The 22,748-nt window shown below is 39.3% G+C and overlaps 2 protein-coding genes across 2 annotated transcripts in view; both read right to left on the minus strand.

Moving 5' to 3' along the window:
* The window catches only part of nol11 (nucleolar protein 11), a 13,418-nt gene extending 12,956 nt beyond the window's left edge, over nucleotides 1–462 (minus strand). The window contains exon 1 of the mRNA XM_026933125.3: nucleotides 287–462. Within this exon, the coding sequence (XP_026788926.3) occupies nucleotides 287–433 (147 nt within the window). The 5' untranslated portion in view covers nucleotides 434–462. The remainder of the gene's footprint in view (nucleotides 1–286) is intronic.
* A 1,475-nt stretch (nucleotides 463–1,937) lies between these two features.
* Nucleotides 1,938–22,748, minus strand: part of LOC113538331 (cytoplasmic phosphatidylinositol transfer protein 1) — a 64,934-nt gene continuing 44,123 nt past the window's right edge. The window contains exons 3-9 of the mRNA XM_026933303.3: nucleotides 19,926–20,014; nucleotides 16,712–16,719; nucleotides 14,157–14,228; nucleotides 10,981–11,076; nucleotides 10,037–10,192; nucleotides 9,448–9,511; nucleotides 1,938–8,200 (exon numbers count right to left, since the gene is read on the minus strand). Of these exons, the coding sequence (XP_026789104.1) occupies nucleotides 7,890–8,200; nucleotides 9,448–9,511; nucleotides 10,037–10,192; nucleotides 10,981–11,076; nucleotides 14,157–14,228; nucleotides 16,712–16,719; nucleotides 19,926–20,014 (796 nt within the window). The 3' untranslated portion in view covers nucleotides 1,938–7,889. The remainder of the gene's footprint in view (nucleotides 8,201–9,447; nucleotides 9,512–10,036; nucleotides 10,193–10,980; nucleotides 11,077–14,156; nucleotides 14,229–16,711; nucleotides 16,720–19,925; nucleotides 20,015–22,748) is intronic.

Genomic DNA, 22,748 nt, shown 5'->3' on the forward strand with positions numbered 1-22,748 from the left:
TAAACTAAGTAACTTAGCTAGCTAACTAGTTAAGCTAACGTTACAGCGTCAACCTTAAACCCATGAGCAGCTATTAACGCTAACTTTAATGAATACCATTAATGACTCTGTGTAAGACGTGTACTTCACACCGTTTCTCACTCCTCAGTGAGTTTATTTAAAGAGTAAACAGCTTGAACATGCGACTTTCTGCAGTCGTGCTTGTGTTTACACGCCGAGCGAGCTAGCAGCGCGTGCCGGGTCTCTGTCCCACGCTGCCATATTGTTTCCGCTGTGTGTTTATTACCTTGTACACGGTGACAGATCGCGCGCAGTCGGTAACGATCACACGGTCCTCATCTCCGTCCGGCTCGATCCCCTGAATCCCCGAGTCTGCGGAGTTCTGCGCTGGCACGAGCCCACACAGCGTGTACGATTCATACAGCGCCGCCATGTTTCTGCCCCTCACTTAGAAAACATCGCGAGATTACACAACGAGATGACACGAGCCAATCAGCGACGGCGTTGGGAGCTGGAGCGTTTACTGAGTGATAATCACGCTGCCACCTAATGTCTTGGAGGATCTGTTTAGCACACTCACTCTACACTGATTTACAGTGCATTTTCCGGATGTTTCTGGATGTTTTTCTATCTATAGATATATATTTTCCACTTATCTCTGTAAAAGAATTTGCTCAAAATATTGATATAATTATAAATAAATGTGATAAGCAATTCTTGCATATTTACTACACGAAAGCCCTTTCTCACCAAAAACAACATGCATCCAAGTCTGCCGAAATCACCCCAAACCATGTTGCAAAATGTGTTATGGTGTTATGATGAGACCAAGGTAGAACATTTTTGGATTAATTCTAAAAGATATTTTTGGCACAAAAACAAGACAGCTTATCAGCCAAAGGACACCATACCCACTGTGAAGCATGGAGGTGGCAGCATCATGCTATGTGGCAGCCTCTCTTCAGCTGGGACTAAGGATCAATTCAAGGTACAGTAGAGGGAATCATGGATAGCTCCAAATACCAGTCTATTTTGGCACAAAACCTGCAGGTCTCTGTGAGACAGCTGAAGATGTGGAAAATTTTCACCTTCTAGTGCATCAACAACCCAAAGCACAAATCCAAGTCAACAAAGAAATGGGTTCAGAAGAAGATCGTTGTTTTGGAATAGCCCAGTCAGAGCCCAGATCTAAATCCTACTCAAAACCTGACTTGAAGAGGGCTGTGCACAGGAGATCCCCTCACTATTTTATAGACATGGAACATTTTTGCAAGGAAGAGTGGAATAAAATGACCAAATCTTGATGTGCTAAGTTGGTAGACTCTTAACCAAAAAGACTGAGTGTTGTATTAAAAGCAAAAGGTTGAAAAAAGCTGCTTGAAAAAAGTACCAGTTAAGGGCTATGTACACTTATGCAATCAGGTTATTGTACATTTTTCCTCCTAAAACCTTTCTATTTGATTTTCAGTTGAACTGTGTTCATTGCACATGAAAGGTGGAAAAAGTTCTGATATGATTTATCTCAGTTTCATTATTTTTTAAGTCACAAGAACCTGCAATTTTAACAGGGGTGTGTAGACTTTTTATATCCTCTGTAAATGGCATCCACAAAGAATTCACTTTGTTTTTTGCTCCAGTGATGAAGGTGTGTATAGCAGATGTAAGGAATCTGATACTCTGTGCAGTGGAAAAGACATTCATTTTGCCAGATAATATCGACATTTGGTTTAAGTTCCTCAGCTCTCTGAGCTGTACTACTTTGTTCTAACCTCATCATTTTACCAGTAAAGTCTCCCAAGTGAATAAACATAATAATAAGTTAAATATGCTGTTTGATAATAAAGATTATCTATAGACTTATGATTAATTTCTAAGAAACATTCATGCAGGAAATCACATCCCCCACCATTCTCAACAATGACATGTGCAACACAAGCTACATCATAGCAAGTCAGTTTTTATTTGCTACAAGATTTAGGAAAACAGTAATTACAACGAATCAGAACAAAATATACAGGAACCTAAAGAGGCCAAAAAGGACGGCACTTGGTCGTGGATGAGGACTCTGTTAGGGTAGGCAGCCTCGGTAGGCAGCATGACATCACCAGAAATTTATGGCTAAAATGAAATGAAAATGCTTAGTCCTCTCCTCTAGGCCTGGACGGCAAAGCAAGACTTGAGGAAGGAAATGGAAAATTAAAGACTTTTAGAATTCAGCACTCTAATTTTTTAAAAGATAAAATGCTAAATGCTAAAACTGGACAATATCAGAACTGAAAATCCCATTAGGATTTCTATTGTTATGGCTTCAGATTTAATGCAAACTTCTGAGCAGAAATTCAGGGCTTTTTTTTTTTTTTTTTTTTTTTTTTACACTGTTGTAATTTGGCAAATAATTGCTTCCAAAAATTCAACACACAGTAGAGTCATGGACATCTTCAGAATAATATCACTTCCCTGCTTTTTGTTTAGACAGAGGCTGCAGAGGTGAAGCGTTCATTCTAACTTGTTGTTTTGGATGGATTTACAGGAACGCATGTTGAGTTTAAGCCAATTAAACAAAATTATAGTCAACGTCTTGTTTAATTATTGTTAATCGACGTGCGCTACATATCAGAGGGTCCCATTTACTTGTTTTTAAACAAACTTTAAATGTCTGCCGATAGCAGCTACATCATCGGCTCCATGGTTCAAGTGTAAATTGAACACTGACTTTTTTTTTTTTTTTTTAAAGCAAAAAGCAAACCTATAATTCTGGTTTAAAACATTGCTTAGTGAGGCAGTAACCAGTTTTTTCTTTTTCATATAATTATAAACATTATATGGAAATATATATGAATATCCATATGCACCTCATTGTAATTATGAGGCAATTACGAGGCAAATGGGAAATGTGACAGTTAGACTTCAGGTATTGTGATTGCTCCAATCACTGAGTGTTTTATTACAATTAGATGTAAACTTTCAGTAAGTAGTAATGCCTTTAACTGTTAGATCTATAGCAGGGCTGATTAGATTTTGACGACTAAATCACCTCACTGCTACTGATAGAAAACAGGCCACAGAGGAAGTAAAGAGCAAACTGCAAAACATCAAGACAAAATCACTACTTATCAAAATGTACAAAAATGGAAAATTCCCAAAATAACAAAACAAAAAAAACAATCATAGAATCTTGAATTGTTTTTCTTCTATGTTATGCTACTCCTTCAAACAAGAAATATCGCAACAGAAAGCAAGGCTAGCAAATATAAATTTCATCTGGCTCATTTTTGTTGACCATCCAGGCATTCGCGTAAAACAGCATTTGCAGTTAAAACAATTCTGACAAGAAAAGTTCAAAATAACAACCTTCCATTTACAAGCAAACAAAATATCTATTCCAAATGGTTTTCACTTCACGTCCACAAAAAAAAGGCTGAAACTGTACAAACTAATATTTACAAACTCAGTTCAGGCAGGAGCACAATGGTGGGTTTGGATAGAAATAATTTCCTGGCAGCGTGGTGCAAACATACATAGTGCTGTGCTGAGGTTTAAGGGTGTTTTACTACATATTTGATAAATAATACACAGGAAATTTTTCTTAAAGCGCCAATTAGAAACTGCTGCAAGTCCTAGAATAGTAGAAGCAGACATGTGCTGATAGAAATCGTGTATGATAATTGCAACCATATCACGATCTCATCTCATCTCATCCATTGAACAGAATTACTGGATTCCTTTACTGCCTTTTGAATCTTATAGACTTTATCTCAATACCTTTGGGCATAACTGCTGCCTAATAAAGCATATTAATAATTTCCACAATAACACTCTGGTGTACGTGGAATAAAACACCATGGTTTGTTCTAGTAAACACACAGCTAATTCCGTGGCGACATTTTCAGCAATTGTGCTACGAATTTTAAGAGCAAATGGTCCATGTATTCAAGAAACACCTCCAGTGTTAGCTCATTCAGTTTGCTGCTGCAAGATTGGCATGTATCATTAATCTATTAATATCAGAGATTTATTAATATTGTGTGACTAAGGATCTGTTAGAGGGTAAAAAATTCTATCCATGAGAGGTTTTAACTGTCCACGCACAGAACCCAAACCAGCTGCAATGTTTTGTATCATATAAACATCGCTTCTCCTTGTTTTATTTAAATTGCTGTTAATGTTATACATTAGGCTTCCAGCTATAATAACTAATATATAATAAACACTGATATAAAAAAAAAAAAACAGGACAATATTGTTATCATGAACACATTAAAATATCATCATTCCATGTGGTAACACAGGTAGGCAGCATTTCTGTACATTGCTTATGACAAGTCTGTAATTCAGAAGGCAGCAGAAGGACAGGTGTCCTCTATGATTTCTTATTTTAAACAATATGTAAGGAAAATAGTTCCTTCTCTTTTTAGTAGACACGACTCAATTAATTTAACAATTTCTTACCACCAACAGGAACATGCCCCTAAAACTGTTATGAAAAGACGACAAGAAAATGCTGTCTTGTCAGTACAGAGGAGGTAAACACTTAAAGGTGCGGTCAGTGATTTTTAGATCAGACCACTTGGTGAAAAATTCTCATTAATTCTGGTTAACTGTGAATAAAATATCTGAACCTGGTATCTGTGGCACATCAGACTGGTGAGCACAGACGCCTCCTTGCTCCACATCAGTTATTCCAAGGAGTTATTTTTCAAAACAGTTAGCTTCAAAATCACTGACTGTACCTTTAATCCATTAAGTTAACAAGAACATAATTGTACATCTTTAGGGCTTATCATCTGATCTTAAGGACCACTGGTGTAACTGAAAGGGTACATAAAATTTTATTGTGGCTTGCTAAACCAAAACGGACATACAGCAGGGTTGCCAGAGTCACATTTATTATGGCAAACTGGGCTAGTTTTGCAACAAGGTTGCAAGCGGTCAATTTTATGAGGCTAGTTTAAAAGCTGTCAGTGGCCGCCAAGATCTTGTTTTAAAGCAAATAATCGGAATTAAATTGAATCAATTTTTACAAACAGTCTACGGCAAACAAAGGGAAACTGTACACACATACAGTGTAGATATAATGTACAGAACCATTTCTGTTTAATATATATTGCAAATCAGAAATACATGTGCACTATGGTTTCCCATGCAAAGACTGAGAAAAGGAAGAAAAGGTTGTCTCCCTTTCCAATGTCCAAAATAGTTTCAGGTCTAGTTTGAGGTTTTTGTGAGAACCCTGCTGTAGGATAACTTTTTTGTGGATAGTGTCCTAACTGTGGCCATTTTATTACAAAATTGTGATAATATCGTGAACTGTGATAGCAAGTTAGGCAATTACCATGATGTAAAAATTTTATATCGGCACATGCCTAATGCAGAAATTAAACGTTGGGAAGGTTTTTTTTTTATGTTTACTTCTGTAGCCTATTAAAAAAAAAACCTTAAACTGAGTTTCAAAACTAAAAACATTTCCCTGGATCAGATAGTTTAGGACGGTATTAAAGACTCAAGTAGCAGCATGGTCAAGTATTTTCTTCTTTTGTCAAAAATGGCCCTGGGTGCAAGTTGTAAAATATAATTCAAGGTGCTTCACACTTCCTCCCAGTCGTTAAAGAAATTGAGAAAAAAAAGAGAGAAAAGAAGGAGAAAAACTACATAATAGTTTCAAGAATGCTTAAAGACATCTGTATAGAGATCTATTGATTGACGTATTTACATGTACATGCAGAGGCACTGTTGGAGCTGCTGTTTAGTTCGGAGCATGCTCAGTGCACTGTCGTCTATAGAAATCGTACTGAACTCACCAGCAGTCCCTGCCTCTTAAATGCATATACACAGGACTTTACAGAGCCTGTGAACAGTCCATGCAACTTTTAATAAACCCCATCTACAATGTAAGGGGAAGCAGCAGCTAGTTCAGAAAGCATTTTTATGAGTACAGCCAGGAACAATCATGTCCTTGGGTCACATTTTTGTTTCTCCTGACTTTCATTGCCTCTAACCAAGAACGTGCAGAAACCTGCCACAGAAACGGACAAAAATGAAAAATAATTTTTCTGAAGGTATTTCCCTGTTCACTGGTATTATTATAAAAGCTGGAGGCAAAATCATCAGGCATCAGAGGACATCAGGAAAGGTTAGACTTACTGATTTCATTCATACATGCAGACATTCTGTAACATGCTCGCTTCAATAAAACATTCAATCCTAATTTTCACTGATATTCCAAATGAGGAAAACATAAAATAGCAAAATCCAGAAAATCTATATTAACTGTAACATTTTTGTATTGATTATAACATTATGCCCTGCTAGATTTTCTACCCCATGCTCTGTGAGCGTCCCTTACCCCTGCTGTGGTTAATGGTCAGATTGTCATATAAGCTGCTTCCACACTTTTTGGACTAAAACTTCAGTTTATTTTGTAGCACTGGCTGCAGAGAACTTCCATAAAGTAGATCTAAGACATCCATTAAGACAAATCTGGCTTGTAAGGACAAACCCTGGAATCCTGGATGGCTGTGTTATTGGAATATCTGAGAGAGGACGTCGTATTTTTCCTGCCGTGGCTTTGGAAAGGCTGGCACCAATGAAGACCTGAGCAGCATTCTGATTAGGCGGATTTGCATGTGTGTGCATATGGCTAAATGGTAGTGAGTAAAAAAAAAAAAAAAAAAAAAGACTGAACTACTTTGAAATAAGTTCTTTTTGAAAAAACAGTGGAGTTCAAATGTCTGAGATCACACTGAAAATCAGATTTTTTTCTTTTAAAACTGGAAATAAACAGAAATATTCAGAATTTGAAAATTTTTTAAATAAAAGTATTTCAATATTATAATTATCAATATAATAGTTCAATATTATGAGTGCATGCTGTAAGCAAAGCAAAACACCAAATACTAAGAAATTCTGAAATTCATGTAAAGAATGTACTTTTGAAAAAAAAAAAAAGGCTTAAATTTACAAATGTTAAAAAATGCCCAAAATACAAGCATTTTCATTAGCAGTCTCAGACTTTTGGAACCCCACTGGCCATCTTCAAGTTATTTATCTTCCTTGATGTTGTGAGATGCCACTTTTTAAGGATGCAGTTTGTAATTTTAAAAATTATTTCTACCCCATAATCATTGTATAATTGAAAAATATTTAAATATAATGCACAATATTGACATAAAATAAATCTTACTACTTTTTTTCCATTTCCTGTTTCCATTTCCATTTTTTTTCCATCTGGAATTTATAACTCTGCTCCCAGTTAAAGCAGAAATGCTCTTCTCTGTTCCTCCCTAAAACGCAATCTATAAGGCATTTTCAACAGAGGGGGTGGAGCCAGTAGGAAGGAAAGGGAGGGCCTGTCAATCTTCACATTATAGGTGGAAAATAACTCTAAAAATTACAAACTTTTACTTTAAAATGACATCTCATGTTAGTTCATGATCCTAATCAGGTATACCTGCTTTGTAGTTGCTAAGGCAACTGTATTTAAGCCACAATGGGTAGTCAACTAATCATATTAAATGATTTCATGATAAAATGATGGGAGAAATAAAAATAACAGGTACTTTTAACAAGCCTTCATATGTAGCCTTTATGGTCTGTTTTTTTTTAAACTTATAAACAGAAAAAAAACTTTTTTTAAACTTTTAAACAGAAAAAAACACATCACAATAATTGAATGCAGATATTTAACATTTCTGATATTTCCAAATATGAGAAAATATAAACTGTTGAGTCAGAGGCTACCATGAAGTGAGGAAGCCCATTTACATGGTCAGAAACTGGAGTCTTTTAGAAATTTGCAACATGGAGCAAGTGGAAGTAGCCAAGTGAGTGAATTGTGTTTACAAAATCCTGATTGAAGGAAGAAGTCACAAGGAGGCGTGGCACAGACCCAATCACTCTGTCTGGTTGGACGCAGGGCTGAGCGAGGCGTGGTTAGGGGCTGGAACAGGCACCGACTGGCCGGGTTCAGGCAGACTGAGCATTTCAGGGGCGGATTTCTTGCGAGGCCGCTCTTTGGGGACAGAGAGGAACTCGGGGGCGTCGGTGTAGAGCGGGGTGGATGGAGCACTGGCAGGGCCGCTGGGAGCCAGAGATGAGAGCGGCGTCTCGCCAATGGAAATAGACGGAGGGAACATGCCGATTTTCTGGTTGGTGGCCTCCTGGATCCTTCGCTCAAACTCTCTCACCTCATCCATTGTCATGTCTTTAAAAATAAAAAAAGAAAATAATATTCAAATAGAGACAGAGTATGCTTTTTTATGGAATGTATAGATTTTATGGAATAAATCTATACATTATATTTTCATTGAAACTTTGAACTTTTTGTTCTTTCTCTTGATGTTGCACTATCTTCACCAATGATGATGCAGTTTTCACACTTTAACCAAAAAAGCATTTAAAAAGCAAAAGCATTTAAACATAAAAGCACTTTTATAAAGTTTATGGTTCTAATAACATCTACTAAAAATCACAGAAGTTACTTATAGGCTGTTGGATGTTGGATTATGGAGCTGAATATTCAAGAAAGTGGGAGGGAGATTCTATTTCAGGTGAATCAGTTTACTCGTTGGTATATAAAAAGTGAGTAAGGGCTGAAGGGTGGATCTCGCTAAGGAAGAAGATATTTAAAAGAAGTCCACACATACGCTGACTTTGTCAAGGATCCCTAAGCCATCCAGAGATGGAGATGAATTGGTGGAATGCTCTTGCTGCTCATGGCAAACTTTAATGTTGGTTTTCTCATACATTTGCTTCTCATACTCCCGAACGTCGTCCAAAGCCATATCTGCAAAGGCAGGGGAAGGGTGGGGCAAAAACCATGGACATCTTCAGTTAGGAACACTGAGGGCGGGTCATGGTGGTGTCATAGGATTAGGGTTCAGGGTCAAAGGTCGAACCAGAAGAATGAGCAAGGAGGATTTTCGGTGCCGGTTAGTCAGTGCTTGAGGTGAGAGAATATTAGTTCTAGCTTTTCAACCCTTGGGATGGGCATCAGTGAGAAAACTATTTGAGCAATTACTTGAAACTAGAGAGGAAGAAAAAAAGGAGAATTGGGCAAAGAGATGGCAAACCTGAAGAGGTGCATATTTACCATCCTTTAAGTTCAGCAGATAGGAAGTTTAAAGCAGAGAGGGCAACATTCCCAGGCAAACAAAAAAAGTGAAACATGTCTTCAAAGACAAATTGAGGATCTTACATCATGCAAAAGAGACTGAAAGTTAATATTCAATTAAAATTCAGAGAAAAAAGAGAAACACTACAGACCATTTCATGTTGAACTATGGTGAGAGTGGCAATTTTATTTAAGCATCAGCCTCTTATTTCATCCTTACCTCCTGTCACATGACCTAACACTGAAACAAGCTGCTATTTACACTCAAATATTTAGCTGTGATAAGGTTTTAAGGCCATATGCATGATTAGTATAATGCAGCCCTGCCTGAAACATACCGATCCACTCATCCACCCAAGCAAAGGCCTGTCTATGGCCCAGCAACAGCACGTCCCGCACCACCTATAGGATAAGGAAAGGAGAACAAAGAGAAAAAAGAAAGTAAAAAATAATTTGAAGGTCTTTTATACTACAGCACATTCAAAAATTGTGAATGAATACTCTTGAATATAAACAAGTCCCCTTGTTTTTGATACATGAATGAAATTATTTTGATGCTCTAAGCTTGAAATCATGTGCGCAGAATGATGAAACTTTCTGTAACAATAATGAATAAGCACTGAAACCAATGTTATATTAAAATGAATATTCAGACTGCCTTTATTTAGAAAGCCATAATGAAACAATAAAAAGGTGAACACACAATTAATTGCACGGTATCATTTATTAATTAATAACTACAGAGACATTTTAGTGGCTGGTTTATATGACATTGATCTACATTTACAGAATAAAATGATGAGTGTTGAATAAAATATGAAAGGCAATTTCAGACTTATCAATAGCACTTGTATCTATTTAATGAAACATTATGTATGCTACATAAACACTTGGTATCCATTAAAAAAGCATGAAAGGGTCTTGTACCTTGTGTACGAACTGCTCGACGCGTGTCTGGAGGCCCCACACCTCGAACTTTACGGTGACGAGCTTGTAGGAGCACATGATGGGATTCTGCGTGTCCCGCCAGCCTTCCTGCAGCATGCCGCGAGACGTCTTCTCCGATTTAAAATAGCGAAGATCCTGCATATGGACACATTTTTACTGATGATCAGCTCTCCTACTGGTTCTTAGGGTGTATGTGCATGACAGATTAACCTGTAGAACTGAATATTACAACAGGCTACTTCCTAGCTTTAATAAAATTCCTCCTTATAAACCAGGCTTTTGGCATTTTGCAGGAGGTGAGCATGGCAGTTTGGACAAGTTTGGAATTTCCCCATTGTGAGGTGGAGGCACTGTTCCTTTTTAAATCAAGGATGTTGTTAATATTTTAATGACTGAGGAGCAGGGATAAAGAGAACACCATTACAAATTATAAAAGTAGCCCATAGGATCTGATGGATTAAAAACATAATGGTGACTACATTAAGAATATTAAGAAACAATGTAGTGTTCATCTCTGGTACTTGGACAGTTTAACAGATATATAAAATAATGGGAGTGGGTTTTCTCTTTCGAATCAATGTAACAGAGCTGTTAATGTTAAAACAGCAATATGTATACATATACAAATAGAGTAAGCATTCATTTGCCATTAAACCATCTCCATTCAGGGAATATGTGTACAATTAATTTTTGGATGAACTATTGCTTTAAAATGTAACAGTAGACTGAGCGTCAAATCTTCTGGAGTCGAGCGTTAAATGAACTCTGACTACTACCTGACTGCTACGTTTGTTTCTTCCTAGATTTCCTAGATCTAGATGTCTAGAACTGCTCATATCTCCACCAAGTTAATCCTAGATACATATTAAACACTGCATTATGTTATGTTACGTGGCATCCTCAGAGATGTAATGATTGCTCACCTCCGACTCCTTGTAGTAGCGCTCTGGAATCTCATCGTAAGCGATATCTATGAAACACACTTCTCGCTCCTGGTCCTTCAGCTCATTTTCAAAGATCTACACGCACACACGCACACAATCGACATACAAAGGACAGAGTGAGGAAGACAAGAAGCCCAAAGCAGAGCAAAACTGAAGAGAATGAACACAGTATACAATACATTAATTTATTAAAGAAACTGGGGCACCAAGACAGTAACTAAGAAACATTTATCACTGCAATTACAGTAAAATGCCCTGGGCTGCATCTGATTAAACCATTCCATGTAGTCTAAATCATAACTTTCAACTTCAAAATTTTGACCTTGATGAAGACATTAAGCACCGTAATACTAGTACTGAAGTTATAGCATGCTAGAAAAAATCCAGGGTAGCTTTGTGATCTATATGATGGAGATTATCAACAAACAATAATAATGACCAATAATGAATAATGATGCGCAATACGTCAGGAAAAGTTGTCTTCAGTGGCAGGATAATTAGTACCAGTACTGAAAACCTGCAGTATTGTACTGTTTTCAGTAATTTGATAACGCAATACTTTTTTTCAGTACTGGTATTCCATGCAACTCCATGGCTCATTAATTTAGCAATATTTCCACTAGAGGGAGATGTGGGTTTGACTTTCATTGACATTATACGAGGCATCTGAAAACAAAATATGCCTTTTAGTATGAATGCATGTATAACTACCATCCAGTGTAACGAGAATGAGTTTAGACGTGTCGGAGAGGCTGAAAGAGTGTCAGTGCTGACAGTGTGCTCACACACTAAGTAATCTCACTGTGCTCTGGGGGAGGACAGGCAACACACAGCTACAGGCATGGAAAAAAAGAGAGAGAGAGAGAGAGAGAGAGCAGGGACGAGAGCTCGACAGGTTCCCACTGCCTATACCGCTCACAATAGCTCCCTTAATCTTTTGTACTCTTTGTATGCGAGAAAATCACCGGGTATAAGAAAGTCCCCCGCAAATGTGACGTTCACACCCACTGAGCTAAACAGCAAGGAGTCTCATAATCCCAAAACTCCAACAATGCAATGCTAGACTGAGATACTGGGAATAAGCCTCTGTTTGTATCATGCACCAGTACATTAGTGTTGGTGCCTGGAGAGGAAAGGCTTCTAGATGAATTCCACTACACTGTCCAGTTAGTTTTTTTTCCTCTGGTTTCCTTCCACCTCCCAAAAACATGCTGGTATGTGTGGAATGTGTTTATACACCGATCAGCCATTACCTTAAAACCACTGACAGGTGAAGTGAATAACACTGATTATCTCATTACAGTTGCACCTGCATTGGGTGGGATATATTAGGCAGCAAGTGAACAGTCAGTTCTCGAAGTTGATGTGTCAGAAGCAGGAAAAATGGGCAAGCGTAAGGATCTGAGTGACTTTGACAAGGGCCAAATTGTGATGGCTAGACGACTGGGTCAGAGCATCTCCAAAACGGCAGGTCTGGTGTGTGTTCCCAGTATGCAGTGGTGGGAAAAAAGCAAGCCGGTAGAAGCAGTGTGATGATCTGGGCAATGTTCTGCTGGGAAACTTTGGGTCCTGGCATTCATGTGGATGTTACTTTGACATGTACCATCTACCTAAACATTGTTGCAGGCCAAGTACATCCCTCCATGGCAACGGTATTCCCTAATAGCAGTGGCCTCTTTCAGCAGGATAATGTGCCCTGCCACACTGCAAAAATTATTCAAGAATGGTTTGAGGAACATGACAAAGAGATCAAGGTGTTGACATGGCCTCCAAATTCCCCAGAGCTCAATCTGATTGAGCATCTGTGGGACGTGCTGGACAACAAGTCCGGTCCATGGAGGCCTCACCTCACAACTTACAGGACTTAAAGGATCTCTTGCTAACGGCTTGATGCCAGATACCACAGCACACCTTCAGATGTCTTGTGGAGTCCATGCCTCGATGGATCAGAGCTGTTTTGGTGGCACAAGGGGGACCAACACAATATTAGGCAGGTGGTTTTAATGTTATGGCTGATCGGTGTATGATATGATTGTACGTGTCTTTATGATAAGCCAGGGTATATTCTTGCCTTGAGCCCTGTGTTCTGAGGTAGGACCGAGGTGCTGCCCAGGATACAGCAGTTAAAATTAAAATGCTGCCTCAATTATAAGTCACTTTGAATAAAACCTAATGAACCAAAATATAAACGTATACAGCATCAGGCCTTTTAAAAAAGGAGATACAGTAAAAGGTCTGAGTGAAATGGAGATGATATGGGCTGAGGGATCTCAGCTGTGTGTGTGTGTGCGCGTGTGAGAATTTCTCTGTTGTTGCCTCGACCGCCCTCGAGTCCAGTACGGTCAGCGCCGATCAATACCTGAGCTATTAGAACATAGACACCACATCAGAGATAGAGAGAGAGAGACAAAAAGAGAAAGAAAGAAAGTGAGATGGAGAGAGATTGTGTTCTTGTGTGGCAAGAGAACTATGGATTGACTGTATTATAATTCCAACACAGTTTAAGAGTGCGTGTGTGTGAGAGGGAGATATAAAGCAGGGTGGAAGATGTGAGGCAGCAGTGATCAGGTTGCAGTAGAGGACAAAAGTGACACTGTTGTACAGAAGAGAAAAAGAACCCCCTACAGAGCGACAGTATGGACAATGTCTTGATTTCTTTCTCCCCTTCTAATATACAAGGGATAAATAATGAGACAAGAAATTAGAAGATTAAGACTTCTAATTTCTTAATAATAATATTCAGAAATTTTAATCTGTTCTCTACATCAATTTGGCTCAGTTTGGAAAGATTTATTATTTTTCTAACTTCAGCTTACAGACCCTGTGATTTGTCTTTGACAAAATTATTTACTCTTTTTGCTGAGTGCATTCTGAGGAGAATCACTCACTGGGACGTTGAGAAACGAGTTGAAGAATCTGTTAAACTGTATGCTAGCCAAATGCTTGCTCAATCCAGAAATCTATTTTGTGAGAGCATGTGGGCTAACACACGCCATGAGTGTGTAAGTGTGTGTGTGTGTGTTTGAGAGAGAGAGCGAGAGAGAGAACAAAACCCATTAACACGGTTTGAAATGAGAAAAAGACAGAAGAGGCACCTGAAAGGTTTGTTGTCAGAAGATTCACAGACACACAGCTCTTAGTGCTCATGTACTCACGTTGTCATTGCATCCTTTGTTGTCTTCATACTTGGTTTCTATGTGGATGGAGAACTTTGGCAAAAACGAACACTGAAAAAGAAAGAGAAGAGAAAGAGTTAGTTACGCTAATCTCAGTTGCTTCAACAGCTGCTGCTTTTTATTTGCTTTAAAAAATATTATCCTGTGCCTGACACCACTTCTACATCGTTCCTGTAAGTGTCATGCTACTAGCTGACCCCTGTGAGCATACTGATAGGCTCGACTTATCACCTTATTGTAATGAATGTGCACAGAGTTGAGAAAATCTCAGTGTGAATTCCACTCGACATTCTGTCGCCGTTGCCAGAATCACACTGTACACTGCTATAGGAAATGAATGGTCGCCTGCTGCTTGTTGAAGTGATCACGCTGTATAATAAGCTTCAGTTACAAACTGCAGATGAACTTTCTGGAGACGTGTGCAGTGAAAATTGCAGTCTGACAATAACATTCCTGAACAGGAAATGCATTTGATTTAGGCTGTATTAATTGGTGCATGTGATTTGTGTGATCTCCTCTACAAGACCATTAAGGTTATTATTAACAACACAGGAACAAGAAGACAGATTTCCATGGTAACCCCTTTATGGCAAAGAAAGTTGCTGAAAATGACACCTTAGGAAGCGTGGGCGAAAAAGAGAGGGGCGGGGGACAGAGATAGAGAAGGGAGAAGAAATGATAGAAGTAATAGATGACAGTGAAAAAGAGAGTTGAAAGTGGGGACTGTCTCTTCTCTTTGGTGAGTCACTGTCTCTTCCTGTTCAGCCCTCAGGCTCCGCCCCAGCCACCCCCACCATGCTATACAGAAATAACGGTGACTCACTTTGAAGAGTTTTTCTCCAACTTTAAAAGACAAATGGAGACATTTACCATGATACAAGCCCATTTACCAGAATCACAGGATGTCAGTGGGAGAAATGGCTCCAAAACACCACATGAACACAGTAGTTAAATATGAATCAGTCCTCTAAATATCACCATGACGGCTCTGTAATAATAGCACGTACACTCACCTGCCACTTTAATAGGAACACCTGTACCCTTGCACATTACTGCAACTATACAAACAATCATTTAGCAGTAAAACTCATACAGATATACATAAGTCAAGAATTTCAGTTAATGTTCACATCAAACATCAGAATGAGAAAAACGTGATCTCAGTGACTTTAACCGTGGCATGGTTGCTGGTGCCTCACAGACTGGTATGAGTATTTCAGAAATTGCTCATCTCCTGAGATTTTCACACACAACACCAGAGTCTCTAGAGTTTACACACTATAGTTTGAGAAACACAAAAAACATCCAGTGAGCAGCACTTGTTTCAGCATAAAAGCCTTGTTGATGAGAAAGTTCAGAGGAGAATGGCCAGACAGATTTGAGCTGCCAGGAAGTCTACTGGAACTCAAATAACAACTCATAACTGTGGTGAGCAGAAAAGCATCTCAGAACACACAACACCTCAAACTATGATCTACAACCACATCGGGTTCCACTTTATCAGCCAGCAACAGGAATCTGAGGCGTCAGTGGGCACAGACTCACTGAAACTGGACCGTTAACGGTAAAAGGTCTTTCCTCAACTGTTAGAAAGGTGAACCTATGCCTGTTCTTGGCTGATAGGAGTGCAACCCAGTGTGGTCTTCTGCTGTTGTAGCCCATCTGCCTCGACATGTTATGCGTTCTGAGATGATTTTCTGCTCACCACAGTTGTAAAGAGTGGTTATTTTATTTATTGTAGCCTTCCTGTCAGCTTGAACAGGTCTGACCATTTTGCTCTGACCACTCTCATCAACAAGGCGCAACACTGCTGCTGACTGGATATTTTTTTTGTTGCACTATGGTCAATCTCACTCAGATCACATTTCCCCTGCATTCTGATGTTTGATATGAACATTAACTGAACACACTTAAGCTGTATCTGCATGATTTTAATGATTGTGCTGATGGCATAATTGCATAAAAAAACAACAGGTGTTCCTATTAAGTGGCTGATATGAGAGAGTGTATATACTATACACACAGTTACCACATAACATCTGCAGTGTGGACCAGTTTTCTCTCTGACCCTGCATGACCTGATTTCACTAACGAGTCTTCTTTAAACACAGAGCAACCTTAAGAGCAACCTCCAAAGAGAAGTCTCCAAGGCGCCTTTAACAATAACAGTTAAGCATCTGTCATAAATGACCTCGATTTCAGTGAGAACAGTATGTTGATGGACAAAAGGTACTGAGGTATAGCAACATATGTCGTAGGAGGCGGATCACAAGGCTAGCTTGATCAATGGAATTATAGCTGGCTATGATGAAACGCTGAAAAAAATGATTTTGCTAAAATGAAGCACTACAGCATAGTGTAATTGATAAATATTTCTTCACATTGAAGTATCATCTGGTAAGTATGACCTGAAATCAGATCATTTTATTGCAGGGTTGATAATACACCTGTCGACAGTGCAGCTGTAGATGAAGCTGAACATCAGGTCTTTACAACCCTGTAGTGTGTTCAGAAGAGACAGAAAGCCAACTTACTGTGTATTCTGCAGCCAGGGGAGGTCAGGTATTCAGGACCGGGAACAGATAAGAGCAAAGGAGAATGCAGAGAACAGAATTAGCATCTTATCAAAATCAACTAAACAACAATTCAATTCAATTCATTTTTATTTGTATAGCGCTTTTTTACAAAGGTCATTGTCTCAAAGCAGCTTTACACAAACAAAAGTAAAGTGAAGTGTGTGTGACGTCTCTGATGAGCAAGCAGGGCGACGGTGGCAAGGAAAAACTCCCTGAGATGGTGATAGGAAGAAACCTTGAGAGGAACCAGACTCAACAGAGAACCCATCCTCATATGGGTTTACACTGTACAGTAGGTGCATTTCCACCAAGTTTCCAGAATCAAACAATTTTCTTTAGAAACTTTTCTAAACAATAACTGTACAGTTCCTGGATGGGTTTCTCTTTTGTGTTCCAGCACACTACAAGAACCCTCACTGTTTTGATGCAAACTGTGTCATGGTTACTTTGTCACCCTTCAAGTTGTGTTGTTCATTAAGCAGGAGCTAAAACAAAGTTGAACGAGAAAAGTTTCTGGCGAAAATGAACCTGAAAACGTTCCTGAAAAAGTTCCCGTGGACCTTATATAACCAACTCAAAATAACTGCAGTGTTTCCCACACATGTTAATACTTGGGCATCCTGCCCAAGTAAACTGACAACCGCCCAAGTATATTTTGTCCTATTAAAAATGGCATTTTACTGATTAATCCGTTCTGAGAAAAAAAACATGGCTCGTTTCTAATTTTGCACTGACAAGAATGAAGCTCAGGGTAATTTGGAGCGGGAGATGAGACGGGAGGGGATGAAGGAGAGAGATGGGAGGGAGGACACCTCCCAGCAGAAACTATAGAATCATCCCAGTATGTGCAAGTAGCTGCCATCACTCAAAGACCCTTTCATTACACCAGGTGCAGCAGATAAAGGTAATTCAAATCACTATTTCTTGCTGTCAGTGATATAGAGTGGTGCGCTCTTTCAGCCACACCAGACGGTTTATAACTCACAGACCTTGAGAGATTAGTGAGGAACCAGTGCATTGGACTAAAAAGTATCACTGATAAATCTGCAGTTTTGTTTCTGCTGATTTTACTCTTGCACAGTTTTTAAAACTGCAACACTACTGTATTAAGAATTTCACCATGACCACATGATGGTTGAGATCTGTATGATTTCAGCTTGCATCCATGCAGCTGCTCCGTGTCTGCTCTGCCTCTGCTCTGCCTCTGCTTCTGCTCTGGTTTGAGTGGTGCTAATTAACCTGATTAAAAATATAATCAGAAGGAATGCTTATTTATTTGAGACAAATCTTTGACTGAAGTAATCTGGATCAGTCACATGTCTCACATCTCCCAGAAGTGTATGAAACACCCGTGGGAAACACTGACCTGTGCCTTTAGCTGTGCCTTACTCCAAAATGCTAATCTGTTTTACTAGAAGCATACTAAAAGTTGCACTGGTAGCAAAATTAGCACATCTACATGAGGTATTCACACATACAATATACAATTTTGAGGTTATACGAGAAAATCTGGGTTATATCGCTATGAAAAATTCTAAGCAATGTAACAACAGACGGATGTACAAAAAACGAGTACAATTTAATGCACACAATACACAGCCTAATAGATCATTTCCAGCCACACTGCTGCACTCTCTCGTGGCGTCTCTCCATATCCTACTGCCTTCTTCTGTGGGAAAGGAATGGTCAGAGTGTTAGAGGAACTGTGGCCATTAACGTGCCCTCAGTACAAGCCTTCATAGCCATAACCTGTTTGCAATAATGCAATGGAGGAGATTCATTCACACTTAAGGACATCATCACTCTAACCAAGGTGCCCTTCTGTAAAACATCTCCACTCTTATTAGTGCTGAGGGACACAGGATCATAGTGCAGGGTTTCCAAGGCCAGTAAGTGGTGGAACATTATGCTGTGCCTGAGGGTGGGGAGTAGAACACCAATTTAGTCATCACCAATTCCCACATCATTATCTGGGTCCTCCACTATTGCATTACAGCTACCAGGCCAGGAAGGTGAAGGCTAACACCTGCTTCCTCTGAGACATGTGAATTGCACCTGCGAAAGAGCACCAAGTGCCATGATTGCTTTTACATCGTTGTGAAATGAACTATACATATAATGCTGACTGACAGATGAACGTGATTGGCTAAACAGCAAAAAGAGAGGGAAATTAAGCCATCATCATGGCCAGAGAGCAGGGCTAATTATCTCTCAATCACAAATAACAATGGTATTGTCTAGACTCAAACTCAACCTCCTTACAAGACTGTGAAACCTTAAACAACTGAAGCTCATTTCAAGACAATTCACTGATGAATTTTTTTTTATTAAAACATTTCTCATTTTTTCCTTTAGAAAATGAAATACACCTACACAGCTAGGCTACAAAAAAAATTAATGACTGCCAATTTGTATCCAAAACAAGGTAACACCTTTTTTCCCCCGGACTACATCACAACCACTCACACTTCCGTCTTGGTTAGTGTCAGTGGTTGTGACAGTAGAAGTAGAATCAGAGTAAAAATGTCGTATAGCATGTTGTCGTCTTTGCAAAATGTGATCATGGCAGAAAGGTATACAGCCTTTTTTTTAATGATCTGTCATGTGATCCATGCTATATTGTCTTGTTATAGTAGTAAAATTTGACTTCCACTAGGGCTATTAATTGGAGCACTGCTCTGCCACCCAGACTGATGGTAGTGTGTATGTATATATACAAAAGTCTTAGGCACTCTATTTTTTTAGTACAAACTTTGTTATAGATTTTTATGACTTCTAAATTATAGAGTCAGTACAAAAACATTTTAGATTTCCAAACATTAATTTTCCAGCACAAAATGAAATGTTGCAGAAAAATGTTTGTATGTCAGTAAAGAAAGCAGCATATTACATAAGAGACACTTTTCAGACAAAAAAACATAACGAAGGCTGCTGGGTTTAGCTGCAAAAATAAGAAGCAAGTGAGACACGTGCCTAAGACTTTTGCACAGTACTGTATATATCGATAGATATACTGATTGATTACAGTTGGGATAAGGGCAAAATTTCACAATAAACAATACACAATACTGTATTTGGGTTTCAGCAAGACAGTAGTTTTACGCAGCCTCTGATATAACTCGCCATCGGGTCTAGGGTTAGTGTTAGTGTTCGAGACGTCTGACTGTATTACCTGTGATGGTGTAAGGATAATAGTTCCAGGCCTTCTCCGTCACGTAGAAGATTCTGGGTACTACTGCTCTTGCCCAGCTGGGCAGTTTGCTGTGAACAGAAAGAGAATGACTTTACTACACCACAAAGAAAACTATTAATAGTGTTTATGTATTGGATAAAATACCAGAGTAAATTGGTGCTTCACTTATATGTGACTTATCCACTATAATGTCCACCATTTTGTTTGTGATGCCATAAGAATTTTAAAATGCTAGGCTTTAAATGTGTGGCACAGCCGAAAAGCGTTCACCTTATTTTTGGGAGATCGCAAATTCCAGTCCAAGAGAGCAAAATTAGCTGTGCTTTCTAGGTGGGAGGGATATCATACTCTCTCTCCCGTCAATCACAGCGATACTATCGTGAGCGTCTACCAGTCGCGGGCATCTGTGAGTTCACGTATGCGGAAGAGAGCATATAGCACTTTTCTCCAAGTGTGTTACGCTGCCCTGTGGTACAGCATGAGCATGGTCAAAAAGATGAGATAGCTTCACGGTGGAAGCATGTGTTAACCATCACCCTCCCTGGTTTGTAAGCATTGTATGATGGCGGAGAGCTGGCTGGGGGGTGGGAATTGGCAGGTGACCAAATTGGGGTGAAAATGGGGAACAAACTGACAGACGGTGTCAGCTTTATTGGTTGAGACGCCTAACTGCCCCTATTTGCTCGTTTTCCATGCAACCTATGGCTTTGTTAAAGGACAACGTATAGCGGTAATTAAAATGCATTTTCTTCCATAATATGACTTATTTCCAAGAGAAACATAATGTCCAGTGGGACTTTGGTTTGATCAATATTGAATTGGTTTCAAAACAAACAAGTCAGACTTGGACGTTAGTCTACAGGTCAGCTGTTGGAGGACTACTTTTCTTGGTTAATATTAATTCCTCCTGTCCCCCAACCTGCATTGTGACAGTCAAAATCTAAAGACATTTAGAGTCATTGCATTTCAATGGAAAATGATGGAATAACAAATTTATCACTAGAGAACATGTTCAAAATGTCCAGATACATTAATTACAAAAGTTGTTTTTAGGTGGAATTTAAAAGAGATAGCTGTCTTAACATCACTTATTTGCGGCTTGGTTACCATCTTCCCACCAGGTCCTACAAACATTAATGAAAGACTACATTACCATTGCTGTTTTCTGTTATGTTAGTCTTATATCTTTCTACAATACCTCTGCAGCTTGCTAAAGCCTTTGTTCCTCCTTCACCCTAGTTAAAAAACAAACAAACAAACAAACAAAAAAAAAAACGCAGGCATAAGGTTCTACTGGACATAATGGAGTCTTTCATGACAAACTGAGAGACTGCAAGGCATAAGCGCTGGCCGTATTTCCGTAATGGATTTTATCTGCGTAATGCAAAAGCAAAAGCAGCTGTATCTCTCTTACAAATGGGATTCAGGGCCTGGGGTGCAATAACAATTCTCTCCCCTGCACATACACACTCAGTCTCCTCTTTCACAGAACCTTCTTTCTTACTCGTAGTCTCTTACACACACCTACACACTCTCTCTCATTTTCCTTTTTCACATACGCCGTGCTTCCTGAGTGATAGGGTTCATAATCCCAAATGAATTGCAGCCTTCAGCTCAGGACACACAGACTGCACTCCTGCTTATGCTCAGTTCCTCAGCTGGTTAGTTTGTCATCCTGAAATCACACACACTTCCAAATAACATGTGCATAGGAAACACAGGCAATAGCGCAGGAAATTAGGGGACAGGACTTACAACTACTCACACTTACAATAAAAAGTTTGATTGACAGCCATTGACAGAGGCCACGCCTCCTTAATTGGAATTGAAGAGCACAAAGACCATGCTTTTAGGTTTGTATAATTTCAACAGTGTCTTTTTACTGCGACTTTACAAAACCAACCTGTAAGTTGAAAGGAAGGGATAAAACGAATAAAAATCAAACCAGACTGCCGAGCAACTTTATAGCCTGAAGCTTGTCCGTGACATATGGAGTCATGACACACCACATCTTCATGTTCCTGTGGGTCCAGTGAATCCTGCCTGCTTTAACAGATGCATGACTATTAAAGCCTGCCAGGAACAGTACATGCTTCTTTGGAGTGTGTGCGTGGGCTGAGGCTGAATTCACCCCAAAAACTGGCAACATCAGAAGCAATTAAACGCAACACCCTTTGAAGGCGACTGTGCCTCATTCTGAGAGCCGAGCCACTAAAAAAAAAAAAAAAAAAAACTCGTTTAATTGGCAGTGCACACTGCGACAGTTTCCGAGGGCAACGGCGCGGTTCTGAAACCCACGGTTTTTCACACCAGAGCGCTTTTATTGGCACTGGCTGAGCTTTTCTCACATGCTCACAGGGGGAAGAACTCCCCCATAATCACAACTTCATTAAACTTCATTAATCATCTACCCATAACTCGGCGGCTAACGCTAATGCTAACCGTAACACTAACAGACAAGCTGATCAGATTGGTGTCCAGTTGGTGGTAAGGAACGCTGGGGAATCTGCTGGAAAATTGCCGCTCCTAAGCATGGGTGCTAATGAGGATCTAGAAGCATCTGTGGCACTTGGTGTGGATCGCCTAGCTTTGCTTTCCCTGCCAATGCACCAAAAGGCACCAAAACTCCCCAAATGTTTTATGCAGCATGTTCCAACCAATTTTTAAAAAAAGGGTGCATGAGAAGAAGCAGGCAAAACAGAATGACGAAGAAGAGAGAGAGAGAGAGAGAGAGAGAGAGAGAGAGAGACAGAGAGAGACAGAGTAGAACAAAGAATAAATGAGAGATTGTGAAAAGAATGT

This window comes from Pangasianodon hypophthalmus, chromosome 2 (genome assembly GCF_027358585.1).
Source record: "Pangasianodon hypophthalmus isolate fPanHyp1 chromosome 2, fPanHyp1.pri, whole genome shotgun sequence".
NCBI lineage: Eukaryota > Metazoa > Chordata > Actinopteri > Siluriformes > Pangasiidae > Pangasianodon > Pangasianodon hypophthalmus.